This window comes from Colossoma macropomum, unplaced genomic scaffold, assembly GCF_904425465.1.
Source record: "Colossoma macropomum unplaced genomic scaffold, Colossoma_macropomum, whole genome shotgun sequence".
NCBI lineage: Eukaryota > Metazoa > Chordata > Actinopteri > Characiformes > Serrasalmidae > Colossoma > Colossoma macropomum.
The window spans coordinates 9,450,254-9,469,847 of NW_023494791.1; the positions used below are offsets into that span (position 1 = coordinate 9,450,254).

At 41.3% G+C, this 19,594-nt stretch overlaps 1 protein-coding gene across 3 annotated transcripts; it reads right to left on the reverse strand.

Annotated features, from left to right (window-relative positions):
- Positions 1-8,527: 8,527 nt before the first annotated feature.
- On the reverse strand, positions 8,528-16,984 carry LOC118810210 (potassium voltage-gated channel subfamily G member 3-like). 3 transcript variants are annotated; one of them, XM_036573805.1, is made up of 2 exons: positions 16,392-16,984; positions 8,528-9,784 (listed from the first exon to the last, which is right to left on the reverse strand). In XM_036573805.1, exons 1-2 carry the CDS (start codon positions 16,982-16,984, stop codon positions 9,139-9,141), a joined length of 1,239 nt encoding a protein of 412 aa, XP_036429698.1. In that variant the 3' UTR covers positions 8,528-9,138. The 3 variants fall into 3 exon arrangements, with proteins under 3 accessions (XP_036429698.1, XP_036429697.1, XP_036429696.1); XM_036573804.1 differs by having other exon boundaries at positions 16,365-16,984; XM_036573803.1 differs by having other exon boundaries at positions 16,359-16,984.
- Between the last annotated feature and the right edge of the window lie 2,610 nt (positions 16,985-19,594).

Genomic DNA, 19,594 nt, shown 5'->3' on the forward strand with positions numbered 1-19,594 from the left:
GCCCGGAAATGACGCCAGAACAGATCCTGCGTGTGTGGTGCCTGATGTTTTGCCTCTATAATCTTCTTTTTCTTCTTATTATTATTATTTTAGAACATTTCAACAATATTTTCTATTGAATACTATTTTTAATAAGCCCGTTAATGCTACTGCGTTACACGCTTAACGTTGTATGAGCACGCTGCTGTTACACTGCATGTGGCAGTTCTTCCTAAATCTGGGCCAATGGGGATTTTTTAAAGTAAACAATAAGAAGCTCTAATATTAAATTCTGCTAAATATTAATACAATATTGTAAACTCATGCTTTTAACACATCACAACATATTTATGAATTCATCCATATACTAGCATCTTGGCTATTAGCATGCATACAGTAAAACATTATTTAAAAATTATCTTTTTTTTTCTTACGTTGGTTAATAGCAGACTTAAATTCACATATGAACTGTGTGTTAAATCATGCTCTTGAACGTAGGTGTGTACACTTTTTGCAACTTTGTGAAATGTAATCTTTGCTACTCTCACTGCAGACACGGTACAGTATTTAGTAGCACTTAAAAAAATTATAGCCACTGTGAGGCTTTGATTTGACCAAAGCATCAAATTTTGGGGAACACTGCTTGCTGACTTTGAGACCTCAGAAACAAGGAATTTTCCCAAACTCTAGCAGCTGGTCTGAGGGACTTAATTCAGTCTATGAAAAGCACAAAACAAGCCACTAACAAATATTTTATACACTGTTAGAAGATTCTGTGTAGGTACATATTCATTCATCAAGGTACAAACAATTTAAATGTACCCTCAAAGGTACCACAGTGGTTTTAAGGTATAATTGTGCACCTTAAATAAGTTTTTCCAGGTGAAAATTACATATTTGTACCTTTTCATAATCTAATGTTTTAAAACAGAACAATAAAATAAAAAGCCTGGAGACGAGACGGGGTGTGTGGAGTCAATACAACTTAGAAAATATAATTTCAGTGGATTATGGTACAATTATGATCCCTGACTGAGATGTATCTGTGAGGCTCCCACCCCAGTGACAAGAGGGGTACTGCCCCAGTGACAGTACAGTACCTTTTTTCTGACAGTGTACTAAACACTTATTCATTACCAAAAAAAAAAAAGTCAAAAAGAAAACAAATCAAACAAACAAAAAACAAAGATTTAAAGGAGTGCAGCAACAACAGGTGCATTGTCAGGTGGCAGCCACAGCAACAACGTGGATTGATAAACTGAAATGTGTGGTGTGCTGAGATTAACTTTGAACATAAAGCTTTATCTTTTGATTGAAGTTCCATTAATTGGCTGACTTCATGCAACATGTTGTGATAATGGAAAAAACAGGAAATTCTGGTCCCCAGGAGAACGCCAGGCGGGAGCAATAAAAGTCTGTGACTCTCAGGAGAATTTGTTGGCAAGCAGGCTTGTAGACTATCTGTGCTCTTTACAGTAGGCTTACTAAAGAGCTTTAATAACAAATATTTTCCTTAAAACTTACCAGACATCAGAAAGAACACACAGACAAATCACATGTACTCATCAGAAATTTATTCATACTTATTTAGAGAGTTTTCATAGAGCTGCTGCAGCTTTTACAGAGACATCTTATATGCTACTTTATACAAAATAGACTTTCTATTTAAAAAGGTAAGGAGTGCTAAAAACAATCAAAAAAGATTCTGCATTATTGGCATTTTAGACATAGGCTTAATCTATACTTTCACAAAAGTAGCCAGCTCATCTATTAGGCTATAACAAAACATTTAAACCCCACAACACCTCCTGCTTGAAATTCCCACAAAAAAAGCTCAAGCCATTTACAGAAAGCTAAGCAGCTGCGTGTTGAAATAAAGCCTTTTCTTCTTTCTTTCTTTCTTGTATATCTGTAATCAAAAAATCATTTACACAATGTAACACCCCTCATCTGAAATTCTCAGATGATGATAATCAAGATTATTTTGGTTTCAAGAGACCTACAAGACCTTCAGCATTTCCTGGTGATTGGTAGTAAATGGGGTTATGACATAAAATTGCCAAATGATAGAAAATAACACAGTTGATAGGCAGCGAAACCATCACAGTGAGCATCATAATGCATTTTCCAGTTCCATCGCTCATCTTTTTCTTTATTGAATTTACATCTCAGACTAGTTGCTAAACTTAGTAGCATTCTTTCCATTAATTAATTAAAGGGGATTTTCACAGATGTTTCTAAATTTCTGCATAATTAAACCATTATGATGTAATTCAAAGTGGTTTGATGTGAAACGCTCCGTTCTAGTGAAAATTACAATCTAGTGAAAACTCACAGTGTTCACAGTGGGGGTGATAGGAACCAGACGTCTGAAGTGCTTAATGTCGCTAACAGGGCATTGCAAGGCAAAACAGTCCCCATAAAAACATACCTTTTCTAAATTGTTACTATTTTATTCGCATTAATATTACATACAAAAACTCAGCAGACAGGTGTAGCTTCACTGGATGTTTTGGATAGCAAAATGTTATATATGCAGAAAAAAAATCAGAGTCAGTGAATTTCTCTACAATGAACCATTTCACATCAAACCACTCCGAATGACTCAAGTGACTGAAATGTTTACATCTCAATGACTGTATTATGCAAAAAATTTGATAAACCAGTATAATTCCCCTTTAAGCTGTCCATTAGGATCGATGTGGCTTTGACCCATTTTGCTTTGTGAAAGGTATAATGGCAGAACTGAAGCTTATTTTCAGGGATACTTTAAATATGCCATTCATTAACTGGACACAGCCTTCTCCAGTATCTCGGAGAGAGCTCGGGAAACGTTAGCAATTAAGATTCAACTCCACCGATGAAGTAATCTTGCTTATGAGATTTCATGGCCTTTCGCACACATGTTGAGGACCATGTTCATCTTCATGGGAATCCTGAGCATTTCATTAGAGTCTGCTTGGCTTGACAGGTAAATTAAAAAAGAATCATGTTTACCATGGTTATTGAAATGGGCTCAGCAGAGCAGCACTGGAATAAAGATCTCTTTACCGAGCCCTGACTGACAGCTCGACTCAAGAAACCTGGCTTTTGTGCTCTTCTCTATGTTTGTAAGAGAAAAAGAGCCCCTCAAATGGAAAAACAGAAGGAGAGAGATGGTGAGAAGGTGAGAGAGACAAAGAGAGACAAGCTAAGGTATAACAGAGTTAATGTTAGTTATGAACACTGCGGCGGTGGAGGCAGACCTTTCAGCATAATCAGGAGTTTAATTAGCGAGGAGGGAAATGCTGTAGCACGTTAGACACATCTTCATTCCTGTCATCAGCCTCAGAATGGATCATCTTCCAATCACTCCCGCATACGTGCCGCACTCAGCGTCTCACGAGGAAAGCACTGAATCGCGACGCCGATGAATGAATGAAGATGCTCATTAGTGACAATAACAGCAATAACAGGGAGGCGTATCAACTCGCCTCCCAACCGAGGTGGAAATAGCAGGATGTGAGACGAATTTGTGATGTTAACTTCCTTTCTCAGAGTGCGATCTCCAGGAGCGGTGAAGATGCTCTCATCACCCAACTCTTGGGTGTGATATTACACCTCCCTTTGTTTTGAAATGAGACCTGTGTGTGATATGAATAGCTGTAATAAGTGCCTGGTTTCTAACCTCTTAGTTAAACATGACACTGACAAGAATTACATGAATATTTCCAATAATATATAGCAAAAATACTTGCACTGTAAAAAGTAGAACAGGGTAGAAGTTGATTTGAAGTGTTTTTGAGGTTTCATTTGAAAAAAAAAGTTGCTTTTGTTCATCTAACCTAAATTGTTTGCTTTGCATTCTTTCATGTAAAATATTTATTTCAGCTGAATAAAAACATTTAAATTGCTGGATACACTGTTAGAAATAAAGGCTCTGTGCAGGTACATTTTTCATTCATCAAGGTACAAACAATGTAACTGTTCCCTCAAAGGTACAACAGTGGTTTTAAGGTCCAACTGTGTACCTTAAATAAGTTTTTCCCAGTGGAAATGTATATATTTGTACTTTTCATAACCTAATGTTTTAAAATAAAACAATAAAATAAAAAGCCTCGAGACGAGACGGGGTGTGTGGAGTCAATACAACTATAGTCAATATAATTTCAATGGATTATGGTACGATTATGTTCCCTGGCCAAAGCTACTGTGATGTACCCTTGAGGGTACCACCCCAGTGACAAGAGGGGAACTGCCCCAGTGACAGTTTCATACCTTTATTTCTTAAAGTGTACTATGTGAAGTATTTCTCTTTTTTTAAGTTGAACTGATGAACCATTTTTTACAGTGTGGTCCAGGAGTACCGCCATTTTCATTTTCTCTTTGCTCTAACATACAGTAGTATCCAAAAGTTTGAATTCCTCCAGTTAAATTACATTTTATTGACTTTCTGAGTGAAAATAAGCAAACTATCTACGAGTCACACTAAAACATGTCTTTTCCCTGCTAATTTTAGTGCCCAATTTCTATTTACTTGCTGAGTTTAACATATTGAGGGGAAAAATTAACATATCAAATATAAAATCTGCTAGAACTTTTGCACAGGTGACATCTGATGTTTGATTTGATGTTTTCCAATATATTAAATTCAGCAAATAAATAGTAACTGTGCAATAAAATGTGTCCTCCTTAGAGGATGTGTTAACTTATTTTCACTTAGAAAGTCAACAAAAAACATCTGATCAATAATCTGATCAGGAGTGCCCAAACTTTTGCATACAACAGTACTTGATCCCTGCTTATTGGATAATTTACAAGCCCTTCCTGAACTAAAGTTGGTACACTAGAGCAGAGAACGCTCTGACGTGTACAGAGCAGGAGATGCTCCAGGACCAGGACTGAGAACCTACACTTCATAGAACAAGATTAGAGATGCGTCTATCACATCTGAAGGTTTCACCATCAATAACTGCCCTTTGCTGCCCAATTTGCCTCATATCATTGCAAATGTATGCATTTAAAGTACACATATAAAACAATCTCTGAGGAATAGGCAACAACAAACTATCATAAAAAAGCAATCAAGATCCAGCACAAGCATTCTGAGTGGAGGCCAATGAAGAGACAAAAGGGAGCAGATGGAGCCACATTGTATGGTGAATAAAATCCCCTGACTGCAACTAGGAAACACAGGCAGAAAACAAACTATTTGAATCAACGGGGTCAGCATTATCACAGTTGGGTAAGAATCTATTAGCACTGTGGTTTTCTTGAACTGAAAATGAATTCATGCTGATTTGCAACCAAAACAGCCTGTCAGTGAAGCACATCAGTAGCCTCCTGAGGCCTCCCCCATTCTTTCTCAATTTAATATCTTCTCCATCTGTCTCTATATACACCACCAGTCAAAAGTTTAGATACACCTGATTGAATGGATGATATTTATAATCTTGAAGACATTTCAATCTACAGGCATAAGCTTAAATGCTCTCGTGTGGAACATCTTCAGTCTGGATGGAAAGGCACTGTGCTAATATAAATAGCACTGTTGCCTCACAGCAAGAAAGGCCTGGGTTTGATTCCCTGGCCAGACGACGTGTGGAATTTGCATGTTCTCCCCGTGTCAACGTGGGTTTCCTCCGGGTGCTCCGGTTCCCTCCCACAGTCCAAAGACATGCAGTCAGGCCAACTAGACACGCTAAATTGCCCCTAAGTGTGAATTTGTGTGTGTGTCTGTCTGCCTTGCGATGGACTGGTATCCTGCCTTCCGTCCAATGACCGCTGGGATAGGCTCCAGCACCCCCCATGTCCCAGAAGGGGTAAGCGGTTTAGAAAATGTGTGTGCGTGTTTGTGTGTGTGTATATATATTGCTGAATTTAAGGACCAATAGAAATTTTACTTGGGGAAAAAAATCTTGCTAAATTAACTTCCGTTACAAGTTAAGAGGGTTTTTTCATTCACCTGTAAAGTTACCATTTTGAAGAATTTTAAGGTGACTACATAATTCTGTTAGTGATCTTTCATAGTTTGATGTGTTCACTCTTATTTTAATGTAAAATAGTGAGCTACAATTAAGGAAAACCTTCTCTGAGTAGCTGCGTCTAAACTTTTGACTGGTGGTGTAGATGTATTATCTGAATGACTAGGATCGAAAAAAAGTACAAAAACCATGTAACCTAAATGTCTCTATAAAAAGTGCTTACAAAACAGTGAATTTGGACATTCAAGGTTTTCTGCATAAGCCAATGCAATATTGACAACATTTTAATTAAACAAGGAAATCTGCTGTCTATGTATGTGTGTGTGTGTTTGTGTGTGTTTGTGTGTGTGTGTGTGTGTGTGTGTATGTGTTTGTGTGTGTGTGTGTGTGTGGACCAAGGGTATAAAAAGTAGGTCAAGGATATTTACAAGGCATCGTGGTACCCAACAGATTCCATAGATATTTTCTCCAACTGCACTTTATCCTCTATTTTAAATAAATTCATGTGAAAAAGGAAAAACCCAGAACATAATACAGCATCAGAACTCTGAACGCCCCCTATGTCTGGCTCACAGATGGCAGAACAACAACAAAGCCACCACATATATGGAGAGTTGAAGAGAAGAAGATGGGATGGATGAGAAGTGCGCCTTGAGGCAATATTGTGTTTTAAAATCTTTCCTGAACATTGTGGGTCCCGACAAAGGGTTTCATGTGAAAGCCAGTGCTGGTCATGGTGGAATTACGATCCTCGACCTGCTCCAGCATGAAGCCGTGCTGAGATACTGAGGAGACAGGTAGTGAAACGTCAGGAGACGCTCTTTATGCACTGAATGGTCCCATCCAAACCATCTAGAAGCACTCTGTTACAACACTCCTGCTTCGTAGCCCACTGTGTTCCACTTTACATATATGGCACAGCTGCCTACACAGCTAAGCTCTCTCCTCTCTCGCTCTTCCTCTCTGTCTGTGTCTCTCTCTCACTCTCCATCTCTCATTATCCCTGAAGGATTTCTGTCACACTCAATTGGATTCTACAGAATCATTTCGATTGCTGGTATAAGCTGAAATGCAAATTCTGTTTGCTCTCTTCACCATCGTAAAAATTACGTAACTCCCTAACATTGTTTCTTTCAATTGTCTTTAAAAGTTTGACTGCTGAGTTTTGGAAGTTTTGTATGACAAACCCAGGTATCATAAAAGAACACTGTGGCTGAAAAGAAGTTTAATTATGTTTCTCCCGTGTATCTGCCAAGGCTGTGGGCTGACTAGATGGCATTCAGAAGCTAAATCCCTTTGGTGGCTGCGAGCCATGGCTAGAGGATGAAGCGCATGTCTGTCAGGCTGTGAGGGAGAAGCTTTTCAGCCTGTGTGTATGTGTGGAATGCTTGCAAGGCTTCTGGTTGACATGACAAAGCTGCCCTCCGCCAGCGTGCCCCTGACAGGGACATCTGGCCTGAAAGCCACTGTCGCCATGGTAGCCTCCCCCACCGCTCTGGAAGCTCAGTAACAGCAGCTGTAAAAACGGCACAGCTGAGTGAAACCTGGCATGCATCGCTTCATCCTGTTGCTTTCTAAAAATAAAATTGCCAGAGGTGAGCCAGTTGGATGAACCGCGGGCCCTTGACTCAGACCATGGAGGGACGCAGGGTCCGCAGGTATACGGTCTAACCGTGCACCACAACAACTGACTTGGCTGAATAGGGTCTTTGTTTAACCCCTTAAACCTTAAGGGTCTGTTGGCCTTCACCTCCTCGCTCCCATAACTACATAACTTATACAGTCTGAAAGTAAAGGTTCCTTAATGGTTCTTGGATATATGGTTCTAGGAATTGATATAGAACCTTTACATTATGTGGAGATTCTTAAAACTTTAAAAATATTCTTCACACGCATGCATCATATTTACAAAAAAGGTTCTTTTAAAAACCATGCAATGAAAGGTTCTTTCCGGAACCACATGTTCCTCTTCTGTGTCGCTCCAAAGAACCATTTCTGACACGTTTATGTTTAAGAGTGAGGTGTACTACAAAAAGGGTTCTTTATAGCACCAAAAGAGGTTATATTTTCTTTGAAGCTTGATAGAGCCTTTTTTTTTTTTAAAAAAAAAAAGGTTCTTTAAAGAACCATATGTAACAGGCTTTTTATCTCAGAGAAAGGCAATTGAACCATGCAAAACCATTTATGCATTCAAGTGGTTCTTTGAGTTGTCATTGTTCTACATACACAAAAAAAGGTGCCAGAAGGGGTCCTTTGTGTGGTTCCCTAAAGAACCTTCCAATGGTTGGTTCTTCAGAGAATCATTTTTGTGAATGTGTGAAGTACATTCTTTCAAGGTTCAAAGAAACTCCACATAATGTAAAGATTCTATGAAGAACCATTAAATTGGTAAAGATACGTTCTTTAAAGAACCATATTAAACTTTTATCATAGAGAAAAGCCATTTAACCATGCAAAGACCAGTTATTCAATGAAATGGTTCTTTGAGTTGTCACTGTTCTATATACACACAATAAAGGTGCCAGAAGGGGTCCTTTGTGTGGTCCTCTAAAGAACCTTTCAATGGATGGTTCTTCAGAGAACTATTTTTGTAAATGTGTGAAGAACATTTTTAAAGTTCAAAGAACCTCCATATAATGTAAAGGTAAAATAAAGATTCTAGGAAGAAACCTTTAAATTGGTAAAGATTCTTATACATGTGACAGTTTCTAATTCTCACACATCTCATTCTTTAGAGAACTAAAATGGTTTATCTATGGCATCACTCAAAAGAACCTTTGAAAACCCCCGGCCCCATATTGTCCACTGCCTTTAATAAAGAACACTCAAAGAACCCCCTTTTTAAGGATGTAGTTAATTAACAATTCCTGGACTTATATTATAAGACTACTATCTGAATGACAGGCCAAAAGTTTAAGGGGTTACATGGAGAGCACCTTAGTGAAATCAGCTGATGTGGAGCACAGCTGGAACTAATTCCTGTAGACACTTGGCTCCTCGATGGACTGAGCCTGAATGGCCCAAAGGATAAACACAGTTACATGCATTTAAGACCAAGCCCCTAAACTCTACCTGAGACCAGAGATCAGTCCAGTCATTAGGCCAAGAAGACCAACTGAATCTCTGAGTGAATCAGTGACAAAGAAGCAGGTCCACTGCAAAGGACTGTGCAGACCGTTTCAGGCAGAGATTTTGGTCAGTTGAGGAACTCGGCCGAGAGGCTCCTGGTGCAGCGGGCAGAGCGGAACTTGAGTTCGTGGTAGCACTGCACGAAGCTGTGGTAGATGAAGGTAATGGGCAGCGCCAGGAGCACGATGCCGCTCACGACGCACAGGCCGCCCAGCACGCGCCCCGGCACGGTGATGGGGTACATGTCTCCATAGCCGACAGTCGTCATGGAGATAATAACCCACCAGCAGGCGGCGGGGATGCTGGCGTACTCCTCGTTCCCGGACTTGAGGTCCAGCCCGTGCTCCAGCAGCTGAGCCAGGGCGCCAAAGATGGCCATGGCCACGCAGATGAAGACCAGCAGCATGACCATCTCGCGGTAGCAGCGTCGCAGCGTCAGGCCCAGCGTCTGCAGGCCCAGGAAGTGGCGCGCCAGCTTGATGACCCAGAAGATGCGCATCATGCGCAGCACGCGCAGGGTCACCCCAGCCCGCTGCAGCTGAGAGTTCTCTCCGGTCAGGACCGTCATGGTTACAGAGATGTAGTATGGCGTAATGGCCAGCAGGTCGATGATGTTCAAAGGCCGCCGGACAAACTCGCACTTGTCGCGGGACACGATGAAGCGCACGATGCACTCTGCTGTGAACCAGCCGATGCACACCGCCTCGATGATCCTGAGCAGACGCACAGTTATGGGAGGAAAATGGAGAGAGCTATTAAGAGAGAGGGAAGCATCGATTCAGCTCAGCATGAATTTGCACTGACAAGCAGCATGATCTATGTCAAACAGTAAGCAGAGCCAAATTAATCATATCAGAATCAGCAGGCCAATTAAAAGGGCCTGCCTCTTGGGAGCGCTAAATAAAAGTGTCTCCCTTCCCTAACATACTCTATGAGTGGCTATGGATCAACCTTCTGTGCTGCTTCAAAGTAAGGCAATGATAAAACTGAACTCTAAATAACCAATTACTAATCTTTAATCAGCATAGACCTTATTATTCACATGATAAACAAGCAAGTCCATTTAGGCGTGAGACTGAGTGACTGTTATCTTGTAAGGGCTACTCTACAATGTTAACCATGCAAGCACCTAAAAACTCTGTGAGGCCTAGCAGCACTTCTGGCTCAACAACAGTGTCTACTTACTATGACTAAATAGATAACACTGATTTAGAAAAGAGCCAATAAAAATCCAATAAATAAAGCCAATAAAACGTTAACCAACACATTTGTATAAAGAGCTTATCTAATTCCTCTTTTGACACAGCGGCCAATTCAATAAGAATTCAAAAGACCTTAGATACAGTGCTGCTGGGCCTCAAAGAGCTGGGAAAAAATAAATAAAAAGCCAACAAATCCAGTCAAGTCCAATTCAGGGCCCAGGCACAACTGAGAGCTTTGATCAAATACATTAATATAGTCAGGTCCACAAATGCTGGATGTTGACAAAGTAATTTTTTTTTATTTAAGTGGTCTCCAACAGCACATTGAAGTTAAAATTACACAATAAATATGAGCTCAAACTTTCAGCTTCAACTTGAGGGGATTAACATCCAGACTGAGTGAACAGTGTAGGAGTTACAATGAAAGAATTCTTGTCATCCACCACAGTTTTTCCCATTATCCTCTTGGTTTTCAGTGTTTCTGAGCTCATGAGTGCCCTCTTTATTTTTAAGGATGTTCCATATAGTTTATTAGGTCACATTTATTTTTTTCTACCTTTCTTTTGGGGTTTGTTTTGATTTTTCAGCCTAATGATGGCCTGCTTCACTGGCAGTGATAAGTCTTTGGACTTAATTTTGGGAGTTAACAGCAACAGATTCCAAATGAAAATGCCACACTTTAAATCTACACTTAAAATCACACTTAACCCTTGTGTGGTGTTCAGGTCTGTGAGACCCATTTTCAATGTTCACCAAAAGAAAAAATTATGTCATTTATTATTATTATTTTAACCTCAGATTCCTTGGCTTTTGCTTATTTTCTGTGAAGAACATAAAATAACACATTTTCTGTGTCTTCACTCTGTTCACCCCCCACACATTTATATTACACATGTGGTGTCGGGGTGAACCCACGGGAATAAAAGTGTGGAGGTGCTGTGTCCTTCACCCTGTTCTCCTCCTACATGGCCTGCTGTGAATGTGTGTGTGTTTGTGTGTATATGTGTTTGTATATGTGTGTGTTTGTGTGAGGCTGGACACCATGGACAGGCTGCTGACTGGCTACAGCTGCTAAAGGAGAACCCTACGCTGGACACTTGTGATATTTTAAACATCTGGTACTTTTACATAATTTGTTATGGCTGTATCGATTTAAAAGACAATAATGCGGTGGGTCCACCAGACCACTGAGTAACAAAAACATCAACACCACACAAAGATTAAAACTTTATCTGCTTGCTTGTAAGTGGAATAATGAGGGAACAACACAGACCTTTCCATGGTACAGCTGAGCGGTTGGCTGCTCATGTACCAAGGGCTTCTTCTGAGCCCTTAAAAATCAGGGCTATGCATGAATATGGTTGTAATTCCTACACCATTCACCCAGTTTTGATTGTAAATACCCTCACATTATAGCTGAAGGTCTGCACAAAGTCTGCAATCTAAGCTTTAACTCCAATATGCTGTGTTCGATACCTAAAAAAAATAACTTTGTCAATGTCCAAATATTTATAGACTTTATTATATGGTGTATTTTACTGTTAATATTGTGACTGTCATATCAAAACCTCATTTCTTTTTCTTTTACCTTTTTTTTTGTACATCATTTAAAAATGCCAGCAGCCCTTAATGTTCATGAGTATTTCTTGATAATTAGGCCAATAAAAATGATCCCAAATCACTGGGAATAAAATATGGTTAGATTATTGTTACACTAAACCTAATAAATTATTTCCTTCTCCTGTAATGTCTCCTGGAGATGTCTCACGACGGCAATATAAAGAAGATTCCAGGGAGAGGCTGTAGTGCACTACACTGAAAAATGCAGGAGCAGTAAAGGTGCAGAGCAGCACACACCGTTCCACAGAAACAGAACATATTAGACAAAAGTCCTTCATCAGCTGTGCTTCACTTAGATTATATAGCACTTTGCCTGCACTGCTGATGAAGGACTTTTGTCCAAAATGTTCTGTTTCTCTGGAAACGTTGTGTACAAGCAGTTTTTACCACCCTCCTCTCTCTCTAGTAATTTTCTCTCTCTAGTTAATCATTTTTTAGTGCCCGAAGAGAAACAGGAAAACATATATTTAACAGATATTTTCACAAAAACCTCCAACACAGTGTCAAATCCATCAGTATTTAATGTGTCCACTGTTCCACTGTGCATCTTGTCACTTTAACTCTTCCATCCTTCCATCTTAAACCCAACCAGTTACAGCTGTGTCCTCACAACAAAGATGACACTAACATTCACACAAGCAACTACCTAAGGACTTTTGTTGCATCGCACATGTTTCTCATGTACATCTAAAATGTCTATAGGTAGAGATAGACGGATAAAACAGGAGTTTTCAAAACTGGAGGTCAAAATTGGTTGAAAGATGCAGAGAAAATGGGACTCCTAACAACCATGCAAGACCTGGTAGACACCAAAACTGTCCCCATCAGATAAACAGCACTTAAAGCTTTCATCTTTGAGAGAGAGGAGAACATCAACCTGCTTCAGATCTGAAAACATCCACAGGTGTTTCTGTACATCCTTCCACTGTGAGAAGACAACTCAGCGATATGGGTCGGAAAGGATGTAGCTATCAAGAAGCCTTTACTGAGAAAAAAATAGTATTACAATAAAAACTGAATGTTATAGATGTGGAGTAAAATTTTATGGACTGATGAGTCTAAATTTGGGATTTAGGATTACTTGGACTTGTGAGAAGCAGAAAATGCAACCAGCTTCTAAGACTGAGAAAAATATCTCTGCAGATTTTTTTGAAAAACTGAAAGCTAATCTTGCAAAGAATGGAAGCTGTTATAAAGGCAAAGAGTGGACACATTCTGAAAATACTGAAAAATAAATATTGTACTTAGTTGCTGGCTGAGGCGTTTGTGTAATTTTCTGTTAAATATATGTTTTCTGTTTATACTTGTACTTAAATATCTATCTATTTATCTATAATATATATAAATATGTGTGTATGTGTGTTTATCTATATATCTATCTATCTATCTATCTATCTATAGATATAGAGAAGGTAAGGTTAATGATTTTTTTGTTAAAGTTATTCTTTGTTGTTAAAATTAATAGCTTTATTCATAGGGTCATGGCTCTGCTGGGCATCCTGAAAAGGAGTTAGACACCAAGAGATGGAAACATAAGAGACAGGTAAGGATGAGGTGTGCAAGGTTTTTTGTTTCTAAAAAAGCAGTTTTCTATAAATGCAGTTGCCCAGCGATTGTTCCACATCCACTTGAATTTAAATCCACCATATAAACTGTGTTTGGTTTTAAATTCTGTGACAGGACTGAGTGTCATTTTGAAAATAAAAACAGTGGCGTATCCAAACAGTAACAGTTTTATCTCAAGTGGTGTGGAACTAATGGCGACGTTGAGGGGACAGATTGTCCACATTTTATCAAGGAAAATGCTTACAGTAAAGGCACTGAACTGGAATAAACAGAATGAAGAGTTTTACAAAGAACAAAGCTGGAAAATGTTGAGAACGTCTTCGGTGATGTAACCTATCATATATTAATGGCATTGTGTTTCTTTGCATGACAAACCTGACGCTTCACCAAAACAGACCTATCTTAGAACAGACAGACACACAAACACATACACACACACACACACACACGGCTGGGCGCTCCTCAGGTACCAGTACCTTCAGAACAGTCCACGTGGCAGTATAGATACAAGACAGACAGACACAGGGGTTAAAAAGACACTACTGCAGAGATGACAAAGGAAGGGAATCAATAGTTAACAATTAGTTATTCATGTTATTCATGCAGTTTCTCCCACACTAGTCTAAGATTTATTGGCACCTTAATAAGATACGCTATATACCTTACTGTGCAATAATACAAAGGACTTTGTCTCTACTCAGTGCCCACTGATTTGAGTCTGAATTAATTAGAGAAATAGTGTGAAAATAATGGCAGTGTAGATAGAATCCACTGACAATTCAGCACCTTGGAGAGAGATCATTTCCACATGATTTACTTTATAAGCGTGTAATCGCCCAGTCAACACAATCGCGTTCTGAACTGCAAAGGACAGCATTTACATTTGTTACTTTATTGGTCACCCCTGGAGATCCACCTCCCTGAAGAAATCATTTCCAATGCCGACTGAACACATCTTACCCAGATCATCAGTGCACTTAATTAGTTGGATCAGGTGTCTAAGATCCGAGCTGTGGCCGAATTCTGCAGGAAGGTACATCTCCAGGAGCAGGACTGGTGACCACTGATTTATACACTCTTTCATTACTAGCTTTCATGATGAAATACTTTATATTTAGAGACAAAAGACAAACATTTAGAAATTGCAACATAACACAAGACATTATACATAAATGGGTCATCGGGTTATAGGGTCATATCACATGACACACCAGTGCTATAGCCCCTGAGCAACAAAGCCATTCCATCATTCAATTTATCATAAAAATCACTCTGTGAATCAATTAAGCGTTTTACAGTATTTCCGTTTACTCATTTAGGTAGAATACAGTAGAATTCCTGTACGGAAGTAAAGCAGACTTGACTGATTCCTCTCCTCTCCTGTCTGAATCCACCCGGAACACTGATGCCTTAAACTACTTTATTCAAAGACCAGGAAAAAGTGCTGTTGCAAAAGGTTTTTAAATGCTCTTCCTAAAATACTCTGTTCCTCCTCTAACACTCTGCTCCTCCTCCTTCTGTAAACACCCTACTCCTCCTCTGAACACTCTACTCCTCATTTAAACACTCTACTCCTCCAATAACATTCTGTACTCCTGTGCTTCTCTAAACACTCTACTCCTCCTCTAAAAACTCCACTCCTCCTCCAAACATTGCAGATCTTCTGTGACAGTCTTTACTCCTCCTCTAAAGACTCCACTCCTGCTCTAAAAAATACTCCTTCTTTAAACACTCCATATCTCTAACACTCTATACTCCTCCTCTGAACACTCAGCTCCTCCAATAAACACTGTACTTCTCGTCTAACACTCTGCACTCAAGCTATAAACTCTCTACTTCTCCTCTAACACTTTATACTCCTCCTCTAAGCACTCCACTTCTCCTATAACACTATATTCCACTTCTAAACACTCCACTTCTCCTCTAACATACTATACTCCTCCTCTAAACACTCCACTCCTCCTCTAACACTCTGCACTCATCCTCTAAACTCTCTACTCCTCCTATAAACACCCTACTCATCTAAACACTCTACTACTCCTCTCAACACTCTGCACTCCTCCTGTAAACACTGTACTTCTCCCTTAACACTCTACACTCCTTCCATAAACACTCCACTTCTCCTCCAACACTCTGCACTCATCCTCTACACACTTTACTCCTCCTCCAGACAATGTACTTATCTTACACTCTACTCCTCTTCTGTACTTCTGAACACTGTACTTCTCCCCTCAATGCTCTGTACTCCTCCTTTAAACACTGTACTTCTCCTCTCAACACTCTATACTCCTTCTCTAAACATTCCACTTCTCTTCTAAACACTTTACTATTCCTATAAACATTCTGCACTCATCCTCTAAACACTGTACTCCTCCTCTAACACTCTGCACTCATCCTCTAAACACTACTCCTCCTCTAACACTGTACTCCTCCTGTAAACACTGTACTTCTCCCCTCAACACTCTGTACTCCTCCTCTAAACATGCCACTTCTCCCCTCAACACTCTGTACTCCTCCTCTAAACACTCTACTCCTCCTCTACCACTCTTTACTCCTGTACTTCTCTAAACATCCTCTTCTTAACACTCTCTTCTCCTCCTCTAAACACTGTATTTCTCCCTGTACCCATCCCTTATGCATTTTGCAAGTTTTCTCTAAGTCCTCCATAACTGCACTCCTCCTCTAGACACTCCATGCTCCTGCACTCCCCCTCTAAACATTGTGCCTTCCTCTTCCAAACACTCAGCACTTCTCTAAACACTTTGTACTCCTCCTTTAAACAGTCCTTGCACCTCCGTTCCGCTTTTTCTAAATACTGCATGCACTCGCGCGCCTCCTCTAAACACTGGACACTCCTCTGAACACTCTCGGGCTGAACTTGTGTAAACAGTCCATGTACCTGTACTCGGCCTTTTCTAAACAGTCCGTGTACCTGTGCTCCTCCACCACGTTACTCTCGGCCGTCTTCCAGTCGGGCAGCGTGCTGGCGCACAGCATCACCATGGACACGATGACGAAGATGACGGACACGGAGGCCAGGATCTGCGCGGCCACGGACGACGTGGGCTCCTCGAAGGTGCGGCGCATCCGCTCGAGCCACTTGGAGTCGCGGCGGGCGCGCGGCAGCTCGGGCTCGGCGCACCGGTCCTCCTCGCTGAAGCGCGTGTACGTGTCGGACATGCGCTCGTCCAGGCGCCGCTGGCAGCAGAACTCCAGGTGCGAGCTCTCCAGCCCCCAGTACAGCATCTCGTTGTAGAAGGACAGCTCGCACATGTGCGGCGCGAAGCGCAGCGTGCCGTGCTGCGCGTACAGCATGAGGAAGCCGAACGCCTCCGCGTGCCGGTCGAAGAAGAACTCGTTGCGCTCGCGGTCGTAGTCGTCGCACACCTCCAGCACCTCGCGCTCGGACGCGCAGCTGTGCAGGCGGCTGAGCCTCCGCAGCGGAAAGTCCTTCATCACGTCCTGAGGAAACGTGTACCGTGCGCCGCCCACGTTGATGATGCACACGCTCTTGCCGAACTTCATCGCTGCTGCGAGCTTCTCGTGTCCACGCTCGGCGGTTGGGAGCGCGCGGGCGCGGGCTGGGGCGCGAGGCGCATGGCTCAGCCTTGCTCGGGTCCCGCTCTGGACACCGAGAGCGGAGCGCTGCCTGCCGCTGCCGCTGAGAGTGGACGAGGAGATCCGCGCGCACATCACGAGCCAGGGAAAAAAGTTGCGCGCGAGGAGGGAGAGGAGAGCGGGCGCTCTCAGTTAGTGATGTCACACACGCGCGCACACACATACACGCGCGCTAATGGCTGGGCTCTCCTCGGGTACGCGCGCGCACACTCAGACATGAGCACATGTGAGCGCACACACACTCGGAGCGCGGTTCGGTTACGCGCGCGCGCGCACATTTCCAACAGCTTTTGCATGAACGCAGGTGGAGTTCAGGCAGCTAGAAGGGAATCTTTCAGCTCTTTTACTTTTTCAAACAACATAAAATCACCACAAAGCCAAAATGTCCTTGTTGGCCAGCAGCTTGGGGTCATTTGGCTCCCTTAACGCGGCCACCCAGCACGCGCACCGCCAGCTCTCTTCAGTGATAGGCTTCAGATTGTTATTTGAAGGCGAACAACGATCTGATGGTAACTGAACAACCCCTTAGACAAAGACCAGGCAAAGAACAGAGGATGAAAAGGGCTGGCAGTAAAGGTGATCCCATCAGAGTTGGTCATTATGTAAACACTGGCGTGTAAAGCAGTTTCAGGGCATCCAGGCTGCGCTGAACAGAGGCTCAGCTAGAGGGCGACCGCTGCCTTTCCTCTCTGCTTGGCACAGATTCTGGGCAAAATCCAGAATTAACTCCCTACACCTACACACTGACCTGAACATGAAAGTGCTTCTGAATCAGTGCAGTTCAAACGAGAAGCATGAAAGCCTGCCTCTGACATCTCGTACCAATTTGAACAGCCCTGATTAAACAGCAGTTTTCAGCTGAGGGGGATAAGCAGTGGTGGTCCAAAACGCTTTCCCTGGTAGGGGCTGATATATGAAGCATGCAGGACTCCCTAATGTTGAACAAAGAGTAGCAGCTCAGAGTGGTTTTCTCTAAATGATTCACACTTTTTAGGTTTATACCGTCTTCTACCTTTTAAGTGAAAGTCCTATAAGAAATCTGCACTTGGCACTTTTAAGGGCTCCTATACATTTGTAAACAACCTTTTGGTTTTTGTTGAATAACTTTAAAAATATCTCAGCTGGAATAATTATAATTTTATACAAACAACAAATACATTTCTGCTACAAAAGAACACTTGAACTTTGTTTCTAGCACCTATCATTCATGTAGAGTTTCACTGAAAATGACAGGAAGCGCAATGTTACAATTTACCCCATGGGTGGGTTAACTGTAACAAACAGGGGGTTTGTAAAATATGGAACATTGTTTTTAAATATCTACAGCTTTACCAACTGTCAGTTTCATTAATATACTGACTTAAAACCAAAACATTAACAAGAGATACTACTAATGTTAAAGATAATCCCTGTTTTCTCTTTTTCATCTTAAAATCTGTGTAAACATGTGGAACAATATGACAAAATTAACTTTATTTGTCTTTGTTCAGCCCTGCCATGGACTGGCGACCTGTCCAGCGTGTTTCCTGCCTTATGCCCAATGACTGCTGGTATAGGCTCTAGCTCCCCCGCGACCCAGAAGGATAAGCGGTTTAGAAAGTGTGTGTGTGTGTGTGTGTGTGTGTGTGTCTGTGTATGTGTGTGTGTGTGTGTGTGTGTTTGTTCAGTAAAGGTGGCTTTAGATGTAACACCGTTTAAGAACTAACCCCACAATACAGGGGCTGTACTTAAGCCTGGATAGCACTTGCTGTAAGCTTGTCACCTGCTTCAGAACAGTGCTACATTGTAGGCAACAAGATGGTGATTAAAGCAAACAGCTCAGTAACCACAAAAACAGGTGTTGAAGAAAAACGACTTGCATGCCCCGAAAACACTCTTTGGCACAGATCTCTTTAAAATGCTGATGAATCGCTCTGAATTTTCACGGGAGACCAGTGGTAGGAAATGTGGTAATGTGGCCAGAAACACACACTGCCTGATCCTCTTTGACAATGTAAAAAGTCCATGTTAATTTGTGCCCCATGTTAGGTTGTTCCCCACGCTCACCTAGTTTTATGCACTCAAACCAGTAATTCATTTCTACACTATTTCCAGCCTCTCTTTATCCCTTAGAATGTAACAGGATGTTACTGTGCCTTTAAGACTGATATATATGTAGTGTGCCTCATTCAAAAAGCAGTTCAGGCTGAAACACTCCTTATAACATAGGTGTGAGTTGGCAGGGCTAGGTGAGCAGGGGGATATGTGTAAATGCCTGTTTTGGCTGTTTTTCCCTTATACAAATGTATGCAAAAGTTTGGGTACCCCTGGTCAAATGGCATGTTTTACAGAGTACTCACTTCTGCACATTTCAATGCACAACTACTGTCTTTTTGCTGATTTTACATGAAATGTGGCCTGTGCAAAAGTCATGGCACATTTTATATGTTGTTAATGTGAAACACAGCAAATAAATCAAAATTGAACACTAAAATTAGCACAAATTGCTATATTTAAACATGTCCCCTGTAGAGTTAT